At 45.1% G+C, this 19,078-nt stretch overlaps 1 protein-coding gene across 2 annotated transcripts in view; it reads left to right on the top strand.

The window, feature by feature from the left end:
- The window catches only part of LOC133345430 (peripheral myelin protein 22-like), a 34,394-nt gene that overhangs the window by 7,063 nt on the left and 8,253 nt on the right, over positions 1-19,078 (top strand). The window contains exons 2-4 of one of the 2 annotated variants that reach the window (XM_061556161.1): positions 10,458-10,562; positions 16,406-16,508; positions 17,877-18,020. In XM_061556161.1, coding sequence (XP_061412145.1) covers positions 10,485-10,562; positions 16,406-16,508; positions 17,877-18,020 — 325 coding nt within the window. In that variant the 5' untranslated portion in view covers positions 10,458-10,484. The remainder of the gene's footprint in view (positions 1-10,457; positions 10,563-16,405; positions 16,509-17,876; positions 18,021-19,078) is intronic. The other variant, XM_061556170.1, reaches the window with a different exon arrangement.

A 19,078-nucleotide genomic window follows, 5' to 3' on the forward strand; every position in this document is an offset into this window, starting at 1 on the left:
GTCACGATTTGCCGAGGACCGTGCGGTTAGCGAGTAGCTGCAACGGCAGCTTTAGAACCAGCGCCCGCACCGTGGCCAACACCCGGCCGCTTAACAATGGTGTTGAGCACCACAAACAGACACTCATTTTAGGTCGAGTTGAAGTGAGAAGCCACCGACAAAAACGTCACGGACACCGTCAATCTAACAGAACAATGTAAGTCTCTGTTCTCCTATGACGCGGTAGTAGTTGCGTTCCTGAAGAACACCGCATTATGGAATAATGGCGTTATAATGAAGTAATATATAATATTGAGGGTTAAGCACAGTCCTGGATAACACGGGAGATGCGTATGCAGGATGAACTTTTATACTGAGGTGCGTGGATATCATTTAGAAGCATCCAGCAGCATCCCAACTTGTGTGATGCTACGCCGAGGCAGCCGTACAACCGCTTATTCCTACTCGTGCGACGTAGCTCCGTTCACTCAATCGCATTGTATCAAATTCGAATCCGCGTTATAAAAAAAATGTTCCGCGTTATAAAAAGACGCGTCATAGGAGGCCTGACTTCATGGCAGGCTGATGTTTTGGGAAATGACCCTTAACTCGGGGCAGTTCTGCGGAGCAGCGATTGTTTTCTTTCTTTTTCTTTCTCGTTCCCAGTCTGTGTTAAACTAGGCATATGTCCGCCACAGTTGTGCGAGAATAATGCACGCGTAGTGAAACTCTTACAATGCCTTGATTGAATGGAAAATAAACGTGCATGTATTCGTACAAGTTTCACTCGCAAGGGTTATATGGTGTAATTAGACGGACTGGAATTAAATAAAGTACACGTGTTGCACTCTATTGTCGAATTATGCCTTGCTCTGCCAACAACGTCATGTAAAATCCACCGAAATATCTTGGGAAGTAGAATAAAGCAAATCGAGAATAAATTACATCCATTCCCAATCCACCGATGGATGATGAATGCCCTCTCCATGCTATGTTGTTACAGCAGGGGAGGTTTGACCACACTTCACCACGCAGGCCCCAGTACCGGTTGATGAAGTGGCAGGAGGGAAGGACTGGTTCTCGCCGATCACTTGCCAACTGACGTTAGGCGTGGCCAGGAATCAAATTCGTGTCACCAGGTTCACAGAGCGGGGTGTGAGCCACTGTATATACCACTCTCTCCGCCCTGTGCCGCAGGAAGTACAATCATAGTAAATAAACAAACAGGAAAGGGTCTGCGCCATCACCAAGTTGGAATAACAGTCGATCAACCGCTTGGCTTTTTAAATACATTTATTATAAAAATTTATTTGAAGACAAATCATATACGTTTTATAAATGCTGCTGGAATATATTGGGCCAGACCATCCTTAGGTCGATAGACTATAATGTTATTACATTTTATTCTGGAAATGAAAGGAGCCCTTCGTTTTTTTATTTGTATTTTATTCTTGTTTTATTGACCACAATATCCCTGCCAAGAATATACAGAACTGTACTATCAATCTGAATTGCTCTATGAGAATGGAATATTTGCCAATGACCAAAAATTCCAGAAGCTTAATGATGGTCATGCCTGTGTTTTACTTGGATGGATGATCACCCTTGCATACCAGGTGTTACAGCCTTGAGGCTGAGAGGTGCTTGGAGATGGTAATGGGTACACACTCCGCAGAATTGGTCCACTCTGCTCAATTGAATCTGTGGATTGAACCTATCTGTGCCAAGTTTGTTCGCTATCCCCTCATATGCATGGGCTTTTCTACGTATATTCTACTCTGGTTTCCTGCCACATGCCCCAAGCTCATAAGTGGTGTTAACACCCAAACATTCACAGGCAGGATCCTACCGAGAAGAAGCCCTCAGCCTCGGTGAGGCTTTCCTGGCAGAAATAATTCGCATCAGATGCCACGTGCTCCCTTGTGTATACGTTTCCCCCCCTGCCTCTCTCTCTCTGCGTACGCTTTTGTACTCAAGCCATGAGATATCCGTTACATCGTTTTCACGACCAGATTTCCCCAAGTGTTCAGTATATGCCGCCGGAGTGCATTCATCTTGGCCGCTTGCCTGTTGGAGCGAACAAAAAAGAATGCACTGTATGCGGAACCCACTGCAGTTTGAAGCATTCGCCCCCGCTTGCTTTGCCCAAACGCATGTCTGAACCTGAGGGGAGACGTGTCACGAGTCTTAATGGGAACGAAACTCACCGAGCACACCCAGATCATTCGATCAGTTGGGCACACCTGAGATGGGGAAAGATGACGGGAAGAAAGCCAGTGGTGTGGTTTATATTACGGTGCCGCTTGTAATGGTCGTTTAACTGCTCCGCCCTGGCTCCTGACAATGAGGCACGAAACTACGGTAAAAAGTTTAGCGCGTAAAAAAAACAACCCCACAAAGCCTTACAGAGTTTTAAAAAAACATTTGCACACTACTCGCTAAGAAACGCATCCCAATGACGTACCCAAGTGTGGTGCAGTTGTAAATGTTTACGTGAATTCTTTACGCAGGGCGTGCTGGCTTGGCCGCAGTCTCACCGCTTACTCATCAAAGCGCCAACACGTCTATCGATGATATCGGCAGGCAGTGAAACACATTGCCATGGCGATGGAGGTTATTCATTTTTATCATTATCAGTTATCCTGCAGAGTAATGACGTGAGTTTATCTCAGGCACGGTCCCTCCATAACACACAGTGGTTTATGGAATCATCGTGGTAACTGTTGTGCGTGTTTTGACAGCTTCTGACACACACGACAATGTTTTGCACTGCGTTTCTGTAGAAAATCTTCTCATCCGCAACCTTATTACTTGCCACTGATATCCGTTTTGACGGATAATATAAGTAGGGTGTACGAAAATTACTGTTAACCGTGGCCATAATCTTAGCAGTTATCCTTGATTATCCATGGGGTTACCATACCTACTGTGCAGAGCAGCTTCCCGTTCGTTTGCACATTTTTCGCGGAGAATTCACGCTGTTATCCGCATTTTTTCCCCCAAGGATAGGTTCGGCGAATTGGCCGATAATCCCACAGATAATAGGATCGCTACCCCTATCACCGTGGTTAAGAGGATTTCTACTGTATATGTTGGTCGGTGGCAAGTAGCACACACAGGTGTCGATAATCTTTTATTTGGGTGGCTGGATAGCCGAGGGTTAGCAAGTTCACCACTGGCTGAGAAAACACGTGGTTGCCGATTCGATTTACCGTCGCAGGGCTGTAAAGTACACGTACGCACTGACGGAGTGCGTTGTTCGCTGTCGGGCGGATGCCAAAGGGTTCATGGTGTCATTTGCAAGAAGAGTAACGCCATTGTGCAAATCGATGATTTGAAAATTACCCCATAAGTACATTTTGTGCGGAAAATACTGAATCGTCGCTAGGTGGACGGTAATTACCATTGACGTTTCTCACGAATTACACCTGTTTCCACATTATTCAAGGACAAACAATTGTAACAGTTTTATTAAAGTGTTATAAAGAGGCATTACAAAGTCTAAATGTTGCGTATCAGCAGCAATTAATTTAGAGGCGACAGATCAATTTGAACATTCTACAACTCTTTTGGCTCTCTTGGGCTATCAACTAAATGATCACAAAGCGTGTCCTGTAGGAATATTTCTAGTACTGTACTGTATACACAGTACACACAGTAAAGGGGAGAGTTTTTCACTTGTCGAAGAGATAAATGCGGATACTGGGATACTTAACTACCACTTCCAGATGATGGTCTAATCCACACTTGCCCATTTCTTCCCAGTCAACTATGGTCAGGTCAATCCCACAGCAAGGTGTAGATGATGGGATGAATTAGCTGCAGCTTCTGGGTGACTCCTATTATCTGTTAAAGCACACGGATAATAAGAAGGATTTTTATTAGAAGTGCCGGGATCAACTCGGGACGTGGATGAAAGAGAAATGAGTCCAGGAATCGAACTCACGCCATCACTCCACCACCTACACCATACATGTTCGACTGTAAGTGCCACATTCATTGGTCACCGGACTTTTTCGATCAGTGTGGCTAAACATTTGCAGTGAATGAATTAATTCAAACGCAGGGAGGTTGGTGGTTCATGCAGAGATGTTGCCTGTAGGAGACAGCCCTTTACATTTACATGGCATAACTGTAGGAAGCAGTACAGCAATACGTGGACAGATTTATGTTTCAGGGTTTTGAGGGTTGCCTCTTCGTAGGTGTGGTTTAACCACACGGTGCCAATTAATCAAATTACAGTACTTTGGAGACAAGGTTGGTGACTTGTACAGATTTCATGATGCCGCACCCAGACTGCTAACTTGTAAGGGGTACTTGGGTGGGCAAGTACAAGGCAGCACAGCAAGCAGGTCAGCACGATCTGCACAGATCTCAAAGGGTTCTCGCCAAATCGTTTGTGTGGTTTCTCCAGGCCCTTTGAGGTTTTTTTTTCCCATGTGCAAAATGCTCATTAAGGAATTGGGCCAACATCCAAAAAAGCAGGGACACCCTGCAATTTCTTTGATGGAGATGATGAAGTTACAATTATTAGTTGTATTTGAAGGGTGCTGAAAGCCAGTTCTGTGGCTGTCTGTAAAATGTCTGCCAACTAATTTTGTCGGTGTATAAATGAGACCCAACACACGCACAATTAATTGAATTAAATGCAGAAATGACAAATCTCAATAAGCCCATTGAAAACCTGTTACCATGCCCTAAGCTTTAATGTTTGAACTAACCGTGAAGTGAACTGAGGACTGAAATCTATTTCGTAAGATGGGAGGCAGCAAATTCTGCAATTTTTGTTAAACAAAATTGACCGGGGAACAACGCAATATTAGTGAACAGGCAGCGCGAAAAAAGAAAAGCACACAGTCTACTCTGTACAGTGATGTAACACGTCTGTGCCCGTGTACTTTTCTTGGAAGTAGTCCCAGCGTGAACCCGTCCGGATCATGATTGTACGGTATGTTCATATTTATGTTTTTGTTAATTCCTCGGCTGTAAATCATCCCACACAACCCGCTACAACGTCAGCTTCGTGACCCGGCTAAAAACTTTGCATATCCAACGACGGCAGTGTTTCTCAACCGGCACGCCGCCGCATTTTCGGAATTGCAGAAGATGAAAGAACCTCACTGATCTCCAACTAGGACAAACGAACCGCCCGTGCCATTCAGTGGCCAATCCAGACCCGCCCCCACCTCCCACCCCTCTCCCATTGGTCACGGCGCAATATGGCAGCAGACATCCGCCAACACCCTGCCCTGTCAACTCTCTTGGTTTGCAGGCACATGCGTAGAGCTGGGCCCGCTACACCCGCAGCTGCTTACACTCACCCATCCGGGCCCACGGTGGTGTTTTGGTTTGGTGTCCGGAGCAAGCTGGAGAGTGTGCCCCGCGGAGTGAAAAAGCATCTTTGTGAAGCGCTGCACTTTGGTTACAATCTTATTATGTGAATCGCTGCTATCTGCTCTTCTACCATATCCACACCCCCGAATTGATGTGGAAAATCACATTACCTGCGCATCAATACGTCCCAATGTACACGCTTATCCGTGCATAAGTCTCCGCGCTTATCCCCAGATAACGATCTACTTGGAAGTCGGTCTCCTGAAAGCACCAAATTAATAACTTTATTTTAAATATCTGCATATTTCTCTGGATAAGAGGGGGTGCCCAGCAGAGAAGGTGGCAAATGCTGTGCAATGTGATGCAGCTCCTTCTTCACTCCGCGGGGCAATGTGATGCATAGCCCCCCTCTTTTCTCTCCGCCTGATCAAGACCGCTTGTGTTGCGATCGAAACGTCGTGGGGTTTTCAGATTATTATTTTATTTACATTCTTGATTTGATGCTTTCGTGACTGCATTTTTTGGTTTCTATTTACGTGACTTTACCGAAAGAACCAAGCATATGAATTGCTGTGCAATATTTGTGTTTATTTACAGATAACAGGAATACTATCCAAGGACAAACGGCAGACATTGCGACAGTAACCACCATTGGTACCCCCTTACGCGTAGCAGGAGGGGGTTTGCACCGTCTTCTCTTTGAACGTTTGGGATAGAAGTTTGACATGACGCTGATTTAGTGCCCCACATTTTTTAATAAAATACGCCCTTTTTTTCTCTTTCCATTGAAAAGCTGCCCTCCTTTAATAATGGAGGAGCCACTTAAGCTGCCCGAAGGCTGTGCACAGACAATCGCCCCAACATAAAAGTCGATGTTTACCAGTGGTATGTTCTCACATATTCACCTTCTCTCGTTGAGGCACCAGGAAACTTCACTGACGACTAAGCGCACGCCTTGGGTTTCTCGAATGCCTCCTAATGCGAGAAACGTGTGCTCTATTATTCAACTGTTCTTACTTAACGGCACGTCACATCGTATATAATTTACTGCAGTACTTTAGGATTATAAAAAATAAAATCTCCAATAATTTGAAGCGCCCGGTCGCGATGATGTTATTGCGTCGTCAGATTTTGTTTGAAAGTGCTGGAGAGTAAAGGTAACGCGGTGATGTTTGCAGAAAGAAGAAAAAATAGTCCCATACAACAGCAGAGTTTTGGGAGCAAGTGATGTCTTTCGACGTAACTCGAAAATTGCAGGACTCCGACTACCGCGTAGGTTTCACCCGTTGTGTTGCTGCCAAGGCTTTGCGATGCGTTTCGTTGTGCCCACGTCGCTGTGTGTCACTGGGCACGATGCCCCGACGTTTCGCTCCACGTGCTGTGTGAGTTGGGGGTGGGGTGGTGCTTCTTCAGCCAACTGAATTGAGCTCCGATTTTTTTTCCCGTCATCAGCTCCCAAATTCGTTTCCTCGGGGGGTGGGGGCGGGGTGGGGAAGCTCCCGGTGCGTGGAGCGAAACGTCGGACAATTATGCAACACGCGAGATAGAGCTCTAAAACGCTTTAAATGTGTTGGGGAAAAAAAGGACGGGCAAAATGGCTGAAGCGCTGGCCCTTGTTTTTCATTGGTGCGGTCCCCCACGCGCTTGGCCGTTGGGGTTTAAAAATGTGCGTGCACGCCTTTGCCCGGTGAAAACCAGGGTGGTGGGGGCGTTGAGGAGGGGTAATTAGAGACCGGCTGTATACAAAGCCAGCGTCTCAGCTGCAGCGCCATGAAACCTGAGCCTGTCAGACACCACCACCACCACTCCCAGCACCCCAAGCTAAGCAGGCAGGGGTAGTCCCCCGGTCATAAACTCGACGGGAAACCCAAAAAGGAAAACAAAATACACAATTGCTGCATTCCTGTAAGAAGTGTGTTGTTGTTTCGAGGCGTAGCAAGGATGCTTTAATTCCCTGAGGACGGTGGCGATTTTAAATGTGTGCACGAAAAAAAATGCCCCTGCACTAACGTGATGCCCGAGGGATGCTGTGCTGTGATAGATCTGTTGAACATCGGGGGACGAAACTTGAAAGCGATCTTGTGTCTGCGTAGTACAGTGCTGTACAATGTGCAATCCAGATGTCGACCGTTCGATTCGATCGCCGGGCGCGGCGCTTGAAACAGCAGTGCAAAGTTAGCTGATCGGTAACGTCGCTTGTGGCGGGATAAAGGTGTGGGTGCCACCACCTCTTCCAAGGCGTCTGGCCAGTGTAGACGAGTAGGCCCAAAAAACACCCTAAGGGTGGGTTATCAAGTGGAGGTCAATCCATCGGTAGTAATGTGCAAGCAATTGACTTTTTTTTGGGTCGGGGGGGGTACAATGTGGGCCCAAAACATTGTGACGATCCATGGGCAGTGGTCGATGTGGCTACACGTTGGCATAAACGGAATGTGAATGACTAATCGAATGGATTTATGGTTTTGTTATTTACATATATGCCTGGCATACATGAGCATAAACGGAGAGCAAATCAATAAAGCTTAAGAGTGGATAAGCAAACATTTGGGGGGAGGTTGACCTAGATTAAAATCTTGCTCGTAGGTTAACCAATTAAATATTATTAGCCCATTTGCCTCGGCGGTCTTTGTATGGAACTCTGGGAAAATGAAATAGCGTGGATGACGAGATGACTAGTGGCAGCCAAGGAGAGGACGTGGATCGTTTACATCGCAGCATCGCGAGAGATGGCACTTGCTTTGGGTTGGCCTTCATCCAGCGGGGGAATTGACCAAGGCCGATGATGAGATGGTGCGTCCGAGAGAAGAGATGAAACTAAAAAGAGCGTTTGTGAGAGTTCATTGAAGTGTGAGATAGAGAGAAACCCCTAACGTCGGTGACGGGAACGAAACACCCCCTGTAAGGAATGGCGCACTCCACAATTGGTGTGTCTTGTGAGCAACGGTGGGTGTGGCATTCACTATGGCGAGCAGTGTGTTTTTTTTTTGTGTGGGGTAAGTTTGGCATGGTTTTCCCCCCAACTCCCACCGTGTGTGCTGCTTGAGCCGGCGAGTCCCATTGACCCAAACGGCTCGTGTACACGGACTAACAGAGTCTGCGAACAGAAGGGTCATGTTTCATCCCTTGGCAGCGTTAATGGAGCAGCCAAAATGCGACTTTCAATTGAAAACAATGTAATTGTAGTCAAGGTCGACGCACTGATGACTCTGTTGGCAAATTGTGAACGTGCTTGCCTCTGCTACTTGCTCATGCGCCACTTTTAAAGGATATTTATTCCTGCCTCAGCAGCTCTCCCGCTATATATTTTTACCTGATGACGATCACTTGTGTTGTGATCGAAACGTCGTCGTTTTTGGTTTTATTTTCTTTGAACCTATCTATGTGACTTTACCGAAAGACCCAAAGAATATGAATTCCTGCAGTCACGAAAGCTTTTAAGTCAAGATTAGGCCCTGGTGACTTCACTTAACAGCCCCAGTCGTAGTTTTTGGGCTACTACTGATACCTACTACATTCCAATTGTTGTGAAAAGAAATAAATTTCTAAGCATGGGCCCCCGAAATTATGAAGCAACCAGCAAACAAACGACGCAATCAATGTTTTAATTGATAATAGTTGAAACGTTGCTGGATTTGAGCGAGGTTGACCTAAACTATTTAATATTTTACCAGATAAGGCCTATTGAGCTTATTGCTCTTTTTCAGAAGCGACCTGGGCACAAATAATTGCTCAACGAAGTGGCTTATCACGTGGAAATTTATAGCAGCCAAATACTCTTAAACGCACGTTGATTCTAAACGTGGAGGGAAAAACTGGAGGACCCGGAAGAAAATCCATGCGGCCACTGGGAGAGAGACACACAAACTCCAAAAATACAACAGGCGTCAGGGTCAGGATCGAAACCACGACCTCCTCCATAAAAGGCGAGGTAGTTAACATCTCTCCCAGATAATTACGAGCATGAGGTAATACATATCAATGGGCACGTACTTAACTTGATCAAACTACTGTAATAGCTACGTCTAGTGTTCTGACATGTATGCATTGGGAGTGGGGTTTGTTGTAACTGGCGTATGAGAGACTTACACGTGTCCTTCAGTTTCACATTTACATATTTATACACACTCGGAATAATGCACTCTTCCGCGACTGTGGTTGTGCTAGATAATTATATTAGGAGCATACCCACGCGGTTGCATTTCTAAATGTATGCTCAGGTGCGATGCTGTAAAATTCCCCATGATAAGCAGCTTCGTAGAATTATCATGTGTCCAGGTCGCTTCTGAAAATTAACTAATAGCCCAGTGGGCTTTAACTGGTAAAATAAAAAAGATTAAGTTTTGGTTAATTTATTTTTTGTGTAGATTTGAAGTTTTCGTGACTGCAGGGATCCATACTCTTTGGTTCTTTCGGTAAAGTCACGTAGGTATAAAATAAAATAAATGAAATCACGACGTTTATTGTTAGTCATTTGCTTACCTTTCCTATACCTATCGTTTTTTGTGTTTGTTGGAACTTTCTGACTCGCCCCTACTGGACATCTGTGAAAAACAGCATATATAGCACGTCGGATTTCTCCAGGTGACACGTATGATGTGCTCAGGTTTAGAAGTGGAATCACTTGCTTATTCCACTGCTGGCACAAGGGCCTCCACTAGAGGGAGTTTCTGGAATATATTTGTCCTATAATTCCACGCTGGCCCGACATTTCAGTTTCAGTTTTCAGTTTATTTTGTATAGCCCCGTGAGCCATTCGGCCCTTGAATCGGGTGCAACCGCAACAAAACAAAAAAATGAACAAGAAAACATCTTAAAGTGATTATGCGCATACAGAAAAATCCAGGAAAAAACTGCAAAGTCTTCCAGACAAAGCACCGTACACCAACGCTGCGTGCACCATCTTGCAATATTTGGGAGTGCCCACACTTTACCCCCCCACCACCACACGCGACCTGCTGATTAACTGCGGTGCGCCCATTTACACTGCTGGGTGGATACAAACGGCGGGGGGGGGGGGGGATTTAAAAACCTTGCACCGTTGTTTCAAATGTCGTGCCGGGAGATCGTTACACCACGGCGGAAAATCTGTACTCGCAACAATGACGATGTTTCTTTTCTCTCGTCTGGTTTTGTTTCCCCAACAGCAGAAGTAGCTCCGTCATCATCGCAAGATGTTTGCCCTGCTCATCTCCATCTTTATCCTGCACATTGCCAACATCGTCCTCCTCTTTGTGGCCACCATTGACAATGTGAGTATCTCGTTTCACCTTAGGGTTCAGCCAAGTCGGAGAATCTCCGTGCCCCAAATGGCCACTGGAGCAGTTGCTTGTGTATATCGGCAGCTCTGAATTGGTGGTGGAAATTCCTCATCCACATGGCAGCGGGAGCAGGTCTGTGCTATGACCGAATTACTAAATACACCTGATCTTGAAGTACTAAATACACCCGATCTTGTCGGATTTCGGAAGCTCAGTCGGATTGAGCCTGGTTAGTACTTGCATAGACTACCACCAGGACTACACGCGTTTAGAGTATTTGGCTGTTATAAATGTCCACGTGATAAGCCACTTCGTTGAGCTATCATTTGTGGCCAGATCGCTTCTGAAGAAAAAGCTAATAGCTCAGTGGGCTTTACCTGGTAAGATAAACATAGTTTAGTTTTATTTGTATATTTTAAGTAATTTGTTTACCTTTCCTATACTTTGCAGTGCTATCATGTTTTTTTGCATTGTTTGTTGTTGTAAGGTTCTGACCCGCCCCTACTGCACATCTGTGAAAAGGACTTTTAGAGGCTCATCGAATTCCTCGAGCATAAAATAAATATTCTGACTCTGATCGGAGGGATTCTTGGTGGCGGGGAGATTGCAGTGCGTGACTGTTTGTGAGCTTTCTGGGTACTCTCGTTTCTTCCTGCATGCCAAAGCCTCATTGATGGAATTTCCCAAACGTCCCCAATATAGGCAGGGCCTGTCTGAAAGAGAGCCTCTAGGCTCTTGAGGATTATTTGGGTAAATTGTCATTACCTGTATTGTCATGGTCTTGCCATAGTTGAAACAACTGTTAGCGTTGCACAAAACGTAATTTTTTATAAACTCGGTTAAATAATGGGTTAATTTGGCCTTGGGCTTTAGCTGAAAAAGAATTGCATCCCCAGAATGTGACAATGCAAAACACTCGCCCGCTGCCCGTTCGCAGTCCAGCGACGTTTGACAACAGCTGCTCAACACAAATCTGCTTGCGCTGCAACGAGTACGTACACCGCATGGTCGAAATTCCAAATTCTCTGCACCTAAATTACCCAAAAAAATGTGACGCCTGCTGGCTATCCTGCTTAACCCTCCACCCCAGCAGGGATGTGGAGCTCTGTGTGTTTGGCTTGGTTTCTAAAAATGTTACGTAGTAGGCTGTGATGTGGGGGTAAAAAAAAACGATCGTGTATATGATGGCTGATAGGAAAAAAATGCTAAGAAATGCCACGGAAATTTAAGTGCTGAATAATTCATTTAATTCCCTCGGACAGTTTGGGTTCCTTTGCTATCGCACCACAATGACATTTTGGCCTCGGCCAAAGTCTCATTGACAGCAGCAGACGTGCGCAGTCATTGGCGATTCGATGCATTAAGTAATTGCACATCCTTACAACTCGGTAGGTTTTCCCAGTAGTGCTGCTGTAGCCCTCCGCTGAGTTTTCAGGTTGAAGTGCGTGTTGTTGTCGGGCTTGGAGGGAAACGCCGGGCATTGTGCGCCAAAACACACGTGGTACAACACAACGGAGTGCAAATAATTATCTTCTCAATTGTGCCACCGGTTAATCCTTCATGATTGTGGAGCGTTTTCAGTGAACGAACGTTCGCTTGCCACTTGCTGCAGAGGTTTGCAGTTTTGGCCATGCGCGGGCCCCCCTGTAGAGCAACAAACCGCTGTCTGCCAACAGTGGACGTGAAAGATTCTGTGAAGTTATAAAAAAAGGAGTAGGTCACGTTTGCTGGCGGCTGGGTTTACATTTGACGAATTTTAAATATTACCAGCAAAAATGACTCAATTGTGGAGAATACGTGGCAACATCGTTCCTTTACCAAAAAACTCAGCAGGACCCTCCATTAAACAATCGTAAGACCCATTGAGGCTCTGCTGGGTAAACAAATGTTGAAGTGAAAAGTAAAAACAGGGCGACATGACAGAAGGCGGTTGCATAGCATCACCAGCATTGCGATTCAATTTGGCAAACATTCCACGTGGAGGGAAGAATTTAGTTCTGTGGCTCTGCGGTCGTCAGGCTGCGTTGGTGCCTGGCTTCGTTGCCCTCTCCCTTGCAGAGGTCAAATCGTCGGGCGTTCTGTCCCTGAAGGCGAGTGGTAAGCGAGTGGTGATGGAGAGTAACTGTGCAGGCGGCCATCAAAGCACGCAAATTCCACATGCAGAGCTGTGTCAGAATCAGAGCAGCCAAAGTGGAGTTAATAATAATTCTCCCTATTTACCCAGGAATGGCCTGTTGATTCTCAGGATTCTATTTTCAGGAGGGTCCTGCATTGCGATGTTTGGCAATTGCCTCAATGAGCTATCTGATCTGGCTTCAGTTTGTTATTCGGCATTTTTATCAGATTTTTCCGAGTGAAACGTCGGGCATTATGCTTGACAAGACGCAGCCACAACCTGTAAACACATCGAAGAGATGTACAGCAAAAACCTGCGAAATCCTGCCCAGCAATACCGATTAATTGGTGTTTTCCATGCGGGAGGAAGTGAGAGTACCCTGAAAAAACGAATTTATAAGAGAGGGGGGTAACACTCAAAGCCAGTCAGCTCGAATGAAGGATCTGTTGCTGTCTTCTTGCCATCCATTTACCATCTCACAGCTCAGACCTGCAACACCTGGGATAGTCACAGGCAGACTTGTTACCCCAGCGCTCTAAACTGCTTAAGTTCCAGAAGCTGACATTCGGGGTGATTTTGTCATTGCCTCTCCCGTGAAGGATTTATAAACCGGTTCCACTTTGTATTCACAGGGGGGTGGTTGGAGGGGGGGCAAAAGCCGACAACGCAAAAACAAAAATACAATTTTAGCCGAAGTGTTACTTTTGACAAGTGCCACAAAAAGTGGTTAATTTGGGTAAACGCCTTGTCATATGTGCATGCCATAGCACACAGGATATATCGGTGCCTAGTATGACTGCTCTTCAAAGAATCTATAGAATGTGACTTGCACGTGAATGTGAATGACCATCCACTGACCTAGTCCATTAGTACAGTGCAAAAACAGATCCGTAATACTATATTGTTGGTGTGTGTATGTGTGTGTGCGTACGCGTGTATGGGAGTGGCCACCCACTCCTCGTGCTCCATGCCGGCCTTCGTAGGCTCTGGCTAACAGCACTTGCTCCAGCAGATCGTTAGAGGCTAAACTGGGGATCTTTGGAGTGATGGTGCAGTGTTTGCCGCAGCACTCTACAAACCAACCTTCGATTTAAAGCTTTCGTGACTGCAGGGATTCATCTTCTTGGTTCTTTCGGTAAAGTCACGTAGAAGGGAAGTAATAAAATAATAAAAATAAAACATAATACAATTATTGTCACGACGTTTCGGCCACAACGCAAGCAGCCGTCCTCAGGTGAAAACCAGGTCCATTCAGACTCTGTCGCCTCGACGGACCCTGTTTTCACCTGAGGACGGTTGCTTGCGTTGTGGCCGAAACGTCGTGAGAATAATTTTATTATGTTTTATTTTTATTATTTTATTACTTCCCTTCTACGTGACTTTACCGAAAGAACCAAGAAGATAAACCAACCTTCGTTGTATCCCCAGTCACGGCTTAGATCGGTGGCGAGTGGCATCTGAATCGGTTTTGGACTTCCCGTCTGTTGACTCGACCCTAAATCAGAACTGGTCCTACAATGTGATAAAAATCCCACTGAACGTGGTGTTTCCCCCCCCCACTCCCCCGTCTTAATAGGCGTTCGTGAACAACAGCATCTGCCTAAAAACCTCTCTATAACCGCATTGGCACGTTGAGGACTCTTTTGTATTTTACAACTACAAGTTTTTTGTTGTTGTGTTTAGCGTCACTTTCATGTTGCATTTTTCTCGATCATTTTTCTTTATTGTGGTGCCATTTTTTTGGTTGTTTCTCATAAAATGTCAATAAAATCTGCATGTGAGGGATTAAAATATTTTTTTGTATATTTTATAAGTATCTGTTCTCTCATCCATGTGTTTCTATTCTCGCCCTCTGGAGTTATTCCAAACGTGTATGTGTCCAATCACACTTGTGCTAAGCTGGCCTATATTTAGTGGAAGTGATGAAATGATTCAGATAGTTTAAACCAGAAAAAGCCATCTTCTACTCAACATGACCGACATTATCCCTCGTTAAGTAATAACGATGATCATGATATTAGGTTCACGTAACTTTCTAATTGTATTTCACAATGTTTTACTGTACTTCCAATACAAATAAAGATTACTTTAAAACATTCTTCAGCTCAACGTAAGCCTGCCATGATAAAATATTTTAATCGTTGCAACTTGACAACCTTTACTGCTTATAATGCACATTTCGCAAAAAAATAAGACCAATAATAGTTTCATGGTTCATAGCTAATTACAAGGTTATTGTGCTTTTGTATTTTCCTAAATATTTTGTGTAAAGAAATTAAATATTTTCCACAGTGTTTATGAGCCATGATAATCACGATATGATATTTAGCGAAAAGGGCCATGTTTACTGTGGGCCTTGTATCGTATGATTCATCACAGTATCGCTAAGCACCGCAACATTACATGATATTAAGCCCACCACTTGCTTATGTTGATCATCAAATTTCCCTTCATTTTTGCACAGCCTACTTACATTCCACGAGTTCTTGTATAAGGAAAGAAAAATGTTAGGCATTGCGAAAATGTTCATTAACATGTGGGGGATCTGTTTGAGTAGAACTGCCATCCGCACGTGTATGTGTGTGTGTCAGCTACCACGTTTGTGCATTTATAATTATCCTACAAGTTTCTGTGGGGAGCTTGTTTGGTGAACAGACGTGTTAGTACCTTAAGCAGATCAGTATAACAAAACGCTATGGTCAAACGAGATGGAATAACAAATATATTGTAGGCCTCTTGGCAAAAACAGGATTTTTTTTAAACTTGTAGTTGTTGCCAATCTCCAAAGTTTGAAAGGCGCTGCACAAACAAATGTTGAAATGCCAGCTTACACGGTGGCTTTTGTGGCATATGCATGCCAATGGTTAATCCCGAGTAAAACAGATTAGGGATGATGTCGTGTTACGATACGGTTTAGTCAAATATCCAGGAGTTGAACGGGACACTTTCGCACCAAGTCAAGTTATGTTGGCCTCCATCCGGAATGCAATCCAATTTCATTCACCCCACCTCTGTGGCCTCTGCATGCTACGTAGAAGGGCCTTTGACATCAACGTTGTCTATGATGTACTTCTTAAGGCCACGGTGTTATTGACAAATGTGTTGAGTTGAATCAAATTTAGCATTTCTATGCTTTTGCACCATTATCATATGCAGTATTTGGTGGCTAAAAAATTCCACATGATGAGCCACTTCGTTGAGCGATCCTTTGTGGCTGTGTAGCTTAGTGGTCCTTATCTGGTCGAATAAAAAAATAGTTGATAGTTTCACTGTATTTACCGCCAATCACCCTTCTGTCTACTTTGCTCTACACTATTTTTTTCTTATCCATCACTTTCTCTCTCCGTTTCTTTCTATATATAGTTGCATGTCTCTTTCTCGTATATCACCTCCTAGGGCAGGGGTCTGCAACCAAAATAACAAGAAGAGCCATTTTTTGTTCGAATTCGGGAAAAAACCCCTCAATATTTAAAGAGTAGGTTGTTGATAAATAATGTCACGGAGCAGCCCTTAAGGAGCAACAGGTTGCCAACCCCTGTCCTAGGAGCACCTGTAATTCACTAGACTTTTTTTCTCATTCCGGTTGCATTGATGTCATCTTGTACTCGGTGGTCAGTAATTTACACATAAATGTACCTATCGAAAATGCTGCGTTTTACAAATGCGTAGTCCATAGCGTGAGATGCTATTTGTTCGTCCCTTCCTATGCTGTGTGCAGGCTTGGTGGGTATCGGCGAATGGTAGCAATGTGCTTGACCTGTGGCAGTCTTGCATACAAGCTGCAGATGTCTGGAATTGCAACGCAGCCTTCAAGGCTCAAGGTATGATTTCAATGTGCAGTGACTGAGGAGCTTGAGGCCTCTTTCAGGGGTCGTTTTACCGCTGAATGTCTTAAATGCCACTGCTGCGTTTAACTTGGAGCACTGTTTGAATGTAATGCTGCCACCACATGAGAGTCGGAGAATAACGCTGCGATGATGACTCGTTGAGTAACATCTATTCTGAATTCTATATTTGAAGCTTTCGTCACTGCAAGGATTCATATTCTTAGGTAAAGTCACGTAGGTAAAAAATTTAAATTTAATTTTGTTACGGTTCCACCTGAAGATGGAAGCTTGTGTTGCCTTCGAAACGTCGTGATTTTTATTTTATTTTACTTTAATAATTTTTAATTTTGTACCTACGTGACTTTACCGAAAAAACCTAAGAATATCTATTCTGAAGCTTGCGATGTACGCGCCGGATCATAATTAGGAAGAAAAATCATGCATGTGCTTGGATTTCCATGACACTATCCGACACGCCATTGTCCTTGGATATGTCTAGTTCCAGATAATAATGTTCCCATTGCAAGCCAAGCTACGAGACGACCTCACGCGTACGCACGGCGTGCGACGTGGGAGTCGGTGAAATCAACTCAATTATTTTTACTCGTATTTTGTTGACGTTTGATCATCGTTTTAAGAGTCATCACGACCGCCCCCCGTGTTCCAGCCAGACAGGACAGCCGCCGATGCATTAACGCTTTCAGCTTTACTTGGAAAGCGTAACATTTTTTTACAAATTGGTAATAAAAAATAACTATGCATCCGTAATAGGTGTCTTGAAATAGCTGCGTGCACGGCTTAAATAATTCCACTCGTAAAGGCATTATAAAAGGGGCAGGACGAATGCATATTTAGCAGGGGTATACCTTGAAAGATAGCATAAGTTTCCTTTACTTCACTTGGACATTTCCAGAACCATAGAAGCGCAGCTTAACCGTGTACCCCCTCATACAAGTGTTATGGATGCCGAGCGGCAAACCCTGTTAGAAAATAAATAATTATACACTCGCCGGGTATCACAGCCGCTCGTGAGTTCGAATAGCACGCTCGACTCTCATTGGCAAGGGTCTCATCGCAGGGGCGGCTGATGTAGGGGGGCACACAATCGGATGTGAAGGTGGAAAACCATTCAAACCGGATTGGTCGTCAGGGAGCAACTAAATTTGAAATGAGACCGTTAATTGGATGACAGTCATGGAGAGTTCCAGAAATGATGGGGAAGAGAATAAAAGGTAGGAACAGAATGGGGTTCGGGGTGGCGCCTGAACTGAGTGACGTGTTGTTTGGAAGACTTAATGAAGTCGAAGTTTCCAGACTTAACCCGTGCTGCTCTAACCTCACCATTGCTCCTCACGCCTTCAGAACCGTGGCTGCAGGCGGTGCAGGCTCTCATGATCCTGTCTGTCATCCTGGCCTGCCTGGCGCTCGGCCTCTTCGTCTTCCAGCTCTATCGCCTCAAGAAGGGCGGCCGCTTCGTCATCTCTGGCGGCGTCCTCCTGCTGGCCAGTACGTGAGCACGCGCCGCTACTCCCACTCCCACAGAGGGGCCCCCGCGTTGTTTCCACGCGCCCGCAGTGGCGTTGCTGCCTGGTCATTCCTGCTCCACTGAGCATTGACGCAGTGCTCGCGTCCCGTTTAAGAGCCCTGGGCCAGTGGTGGGGAAATCTACATTGCTATGGCATGGGCGAGGCTATCCATAGCACACAGCCACTGTTGACTTTTGCACAAAGTGGTAATCGTTTTAAAGACCCCGGGGGGGTGGTGGGCCGAGCCAAACCCCGACCGTAATTTGAACTCCCAACCATTCGATTCGCTCTACCGCTGAGCCACCTGACCGGTGGCGAGATGTTAACTACCTCGCCTGGTATTTAGGGGCTCGTGGGTTTGGTCTCAACCCTGACGCCTGTATATTTGGAGTTTGCATGTTCTTCCGGGGTTGCTTTGGATTTTTCTCCTGATCCTCCGGTTTTTCCCTCCACATTTAGAAGCAGGCGTTTGGAGCATTTGGGTTGCTATACATTTCCACATGACAACCCACTTGATTGACCTATCATTTGTGGCAAGGGTCGCTTTGGAAAAAGAGCTCTATAGCTCATTGGGCCTTATCTGGTCAAATAAAACCAGTGTTTAGTGTGCTAATAATGTTAAATAAAGGTTAAGATACAGCCCAGCAATTGCTTGCTCATACCACTACTGGCACGAACTAATCTAATCGGCAACCTGTGGATTACAAGTCCAGTGTGCTAGAAGCTCCAAATTAAGTTTTATCAATTATAATGTTGATGATGATAATAATCATCATCTGCGAGATGAAGGCCTACCTAATGTGTTTCAGTCGTGAGTGCTGTTTGTCCATACTTCAGCACATTGGTCACTGTAAGGTGGCAAAAACGGGAAGCCCGGGACACTTTCAGATATCGCTCGCCACTGATGTTTGCCGTGGCTGGGAATTGACCTCGGGTCACCAGGTTCATAGTGCAGTGCTCTCGCCATTGCACCATCGCTCCAGCCGTAAAATATGACTTGTGCATCTTTCCAACTGTCCCACGTCCCTTCTGCTCCGT

Source organism: Lethenteron reissneri, chromosome 3, assembly GCF_015708825.2.
Source record: "Lethenteron reissneri isolate LAM-NWPU_2019-01 chromosome 3, ASM1570882v1, whole genome shotgun sequence".
NCBI lineage: Eukaryota > Metazoa > Chordata > Hyperoartia > Petromyzontiformes > Petromyzontidae > Lethenteron > Lethenteron reissneri.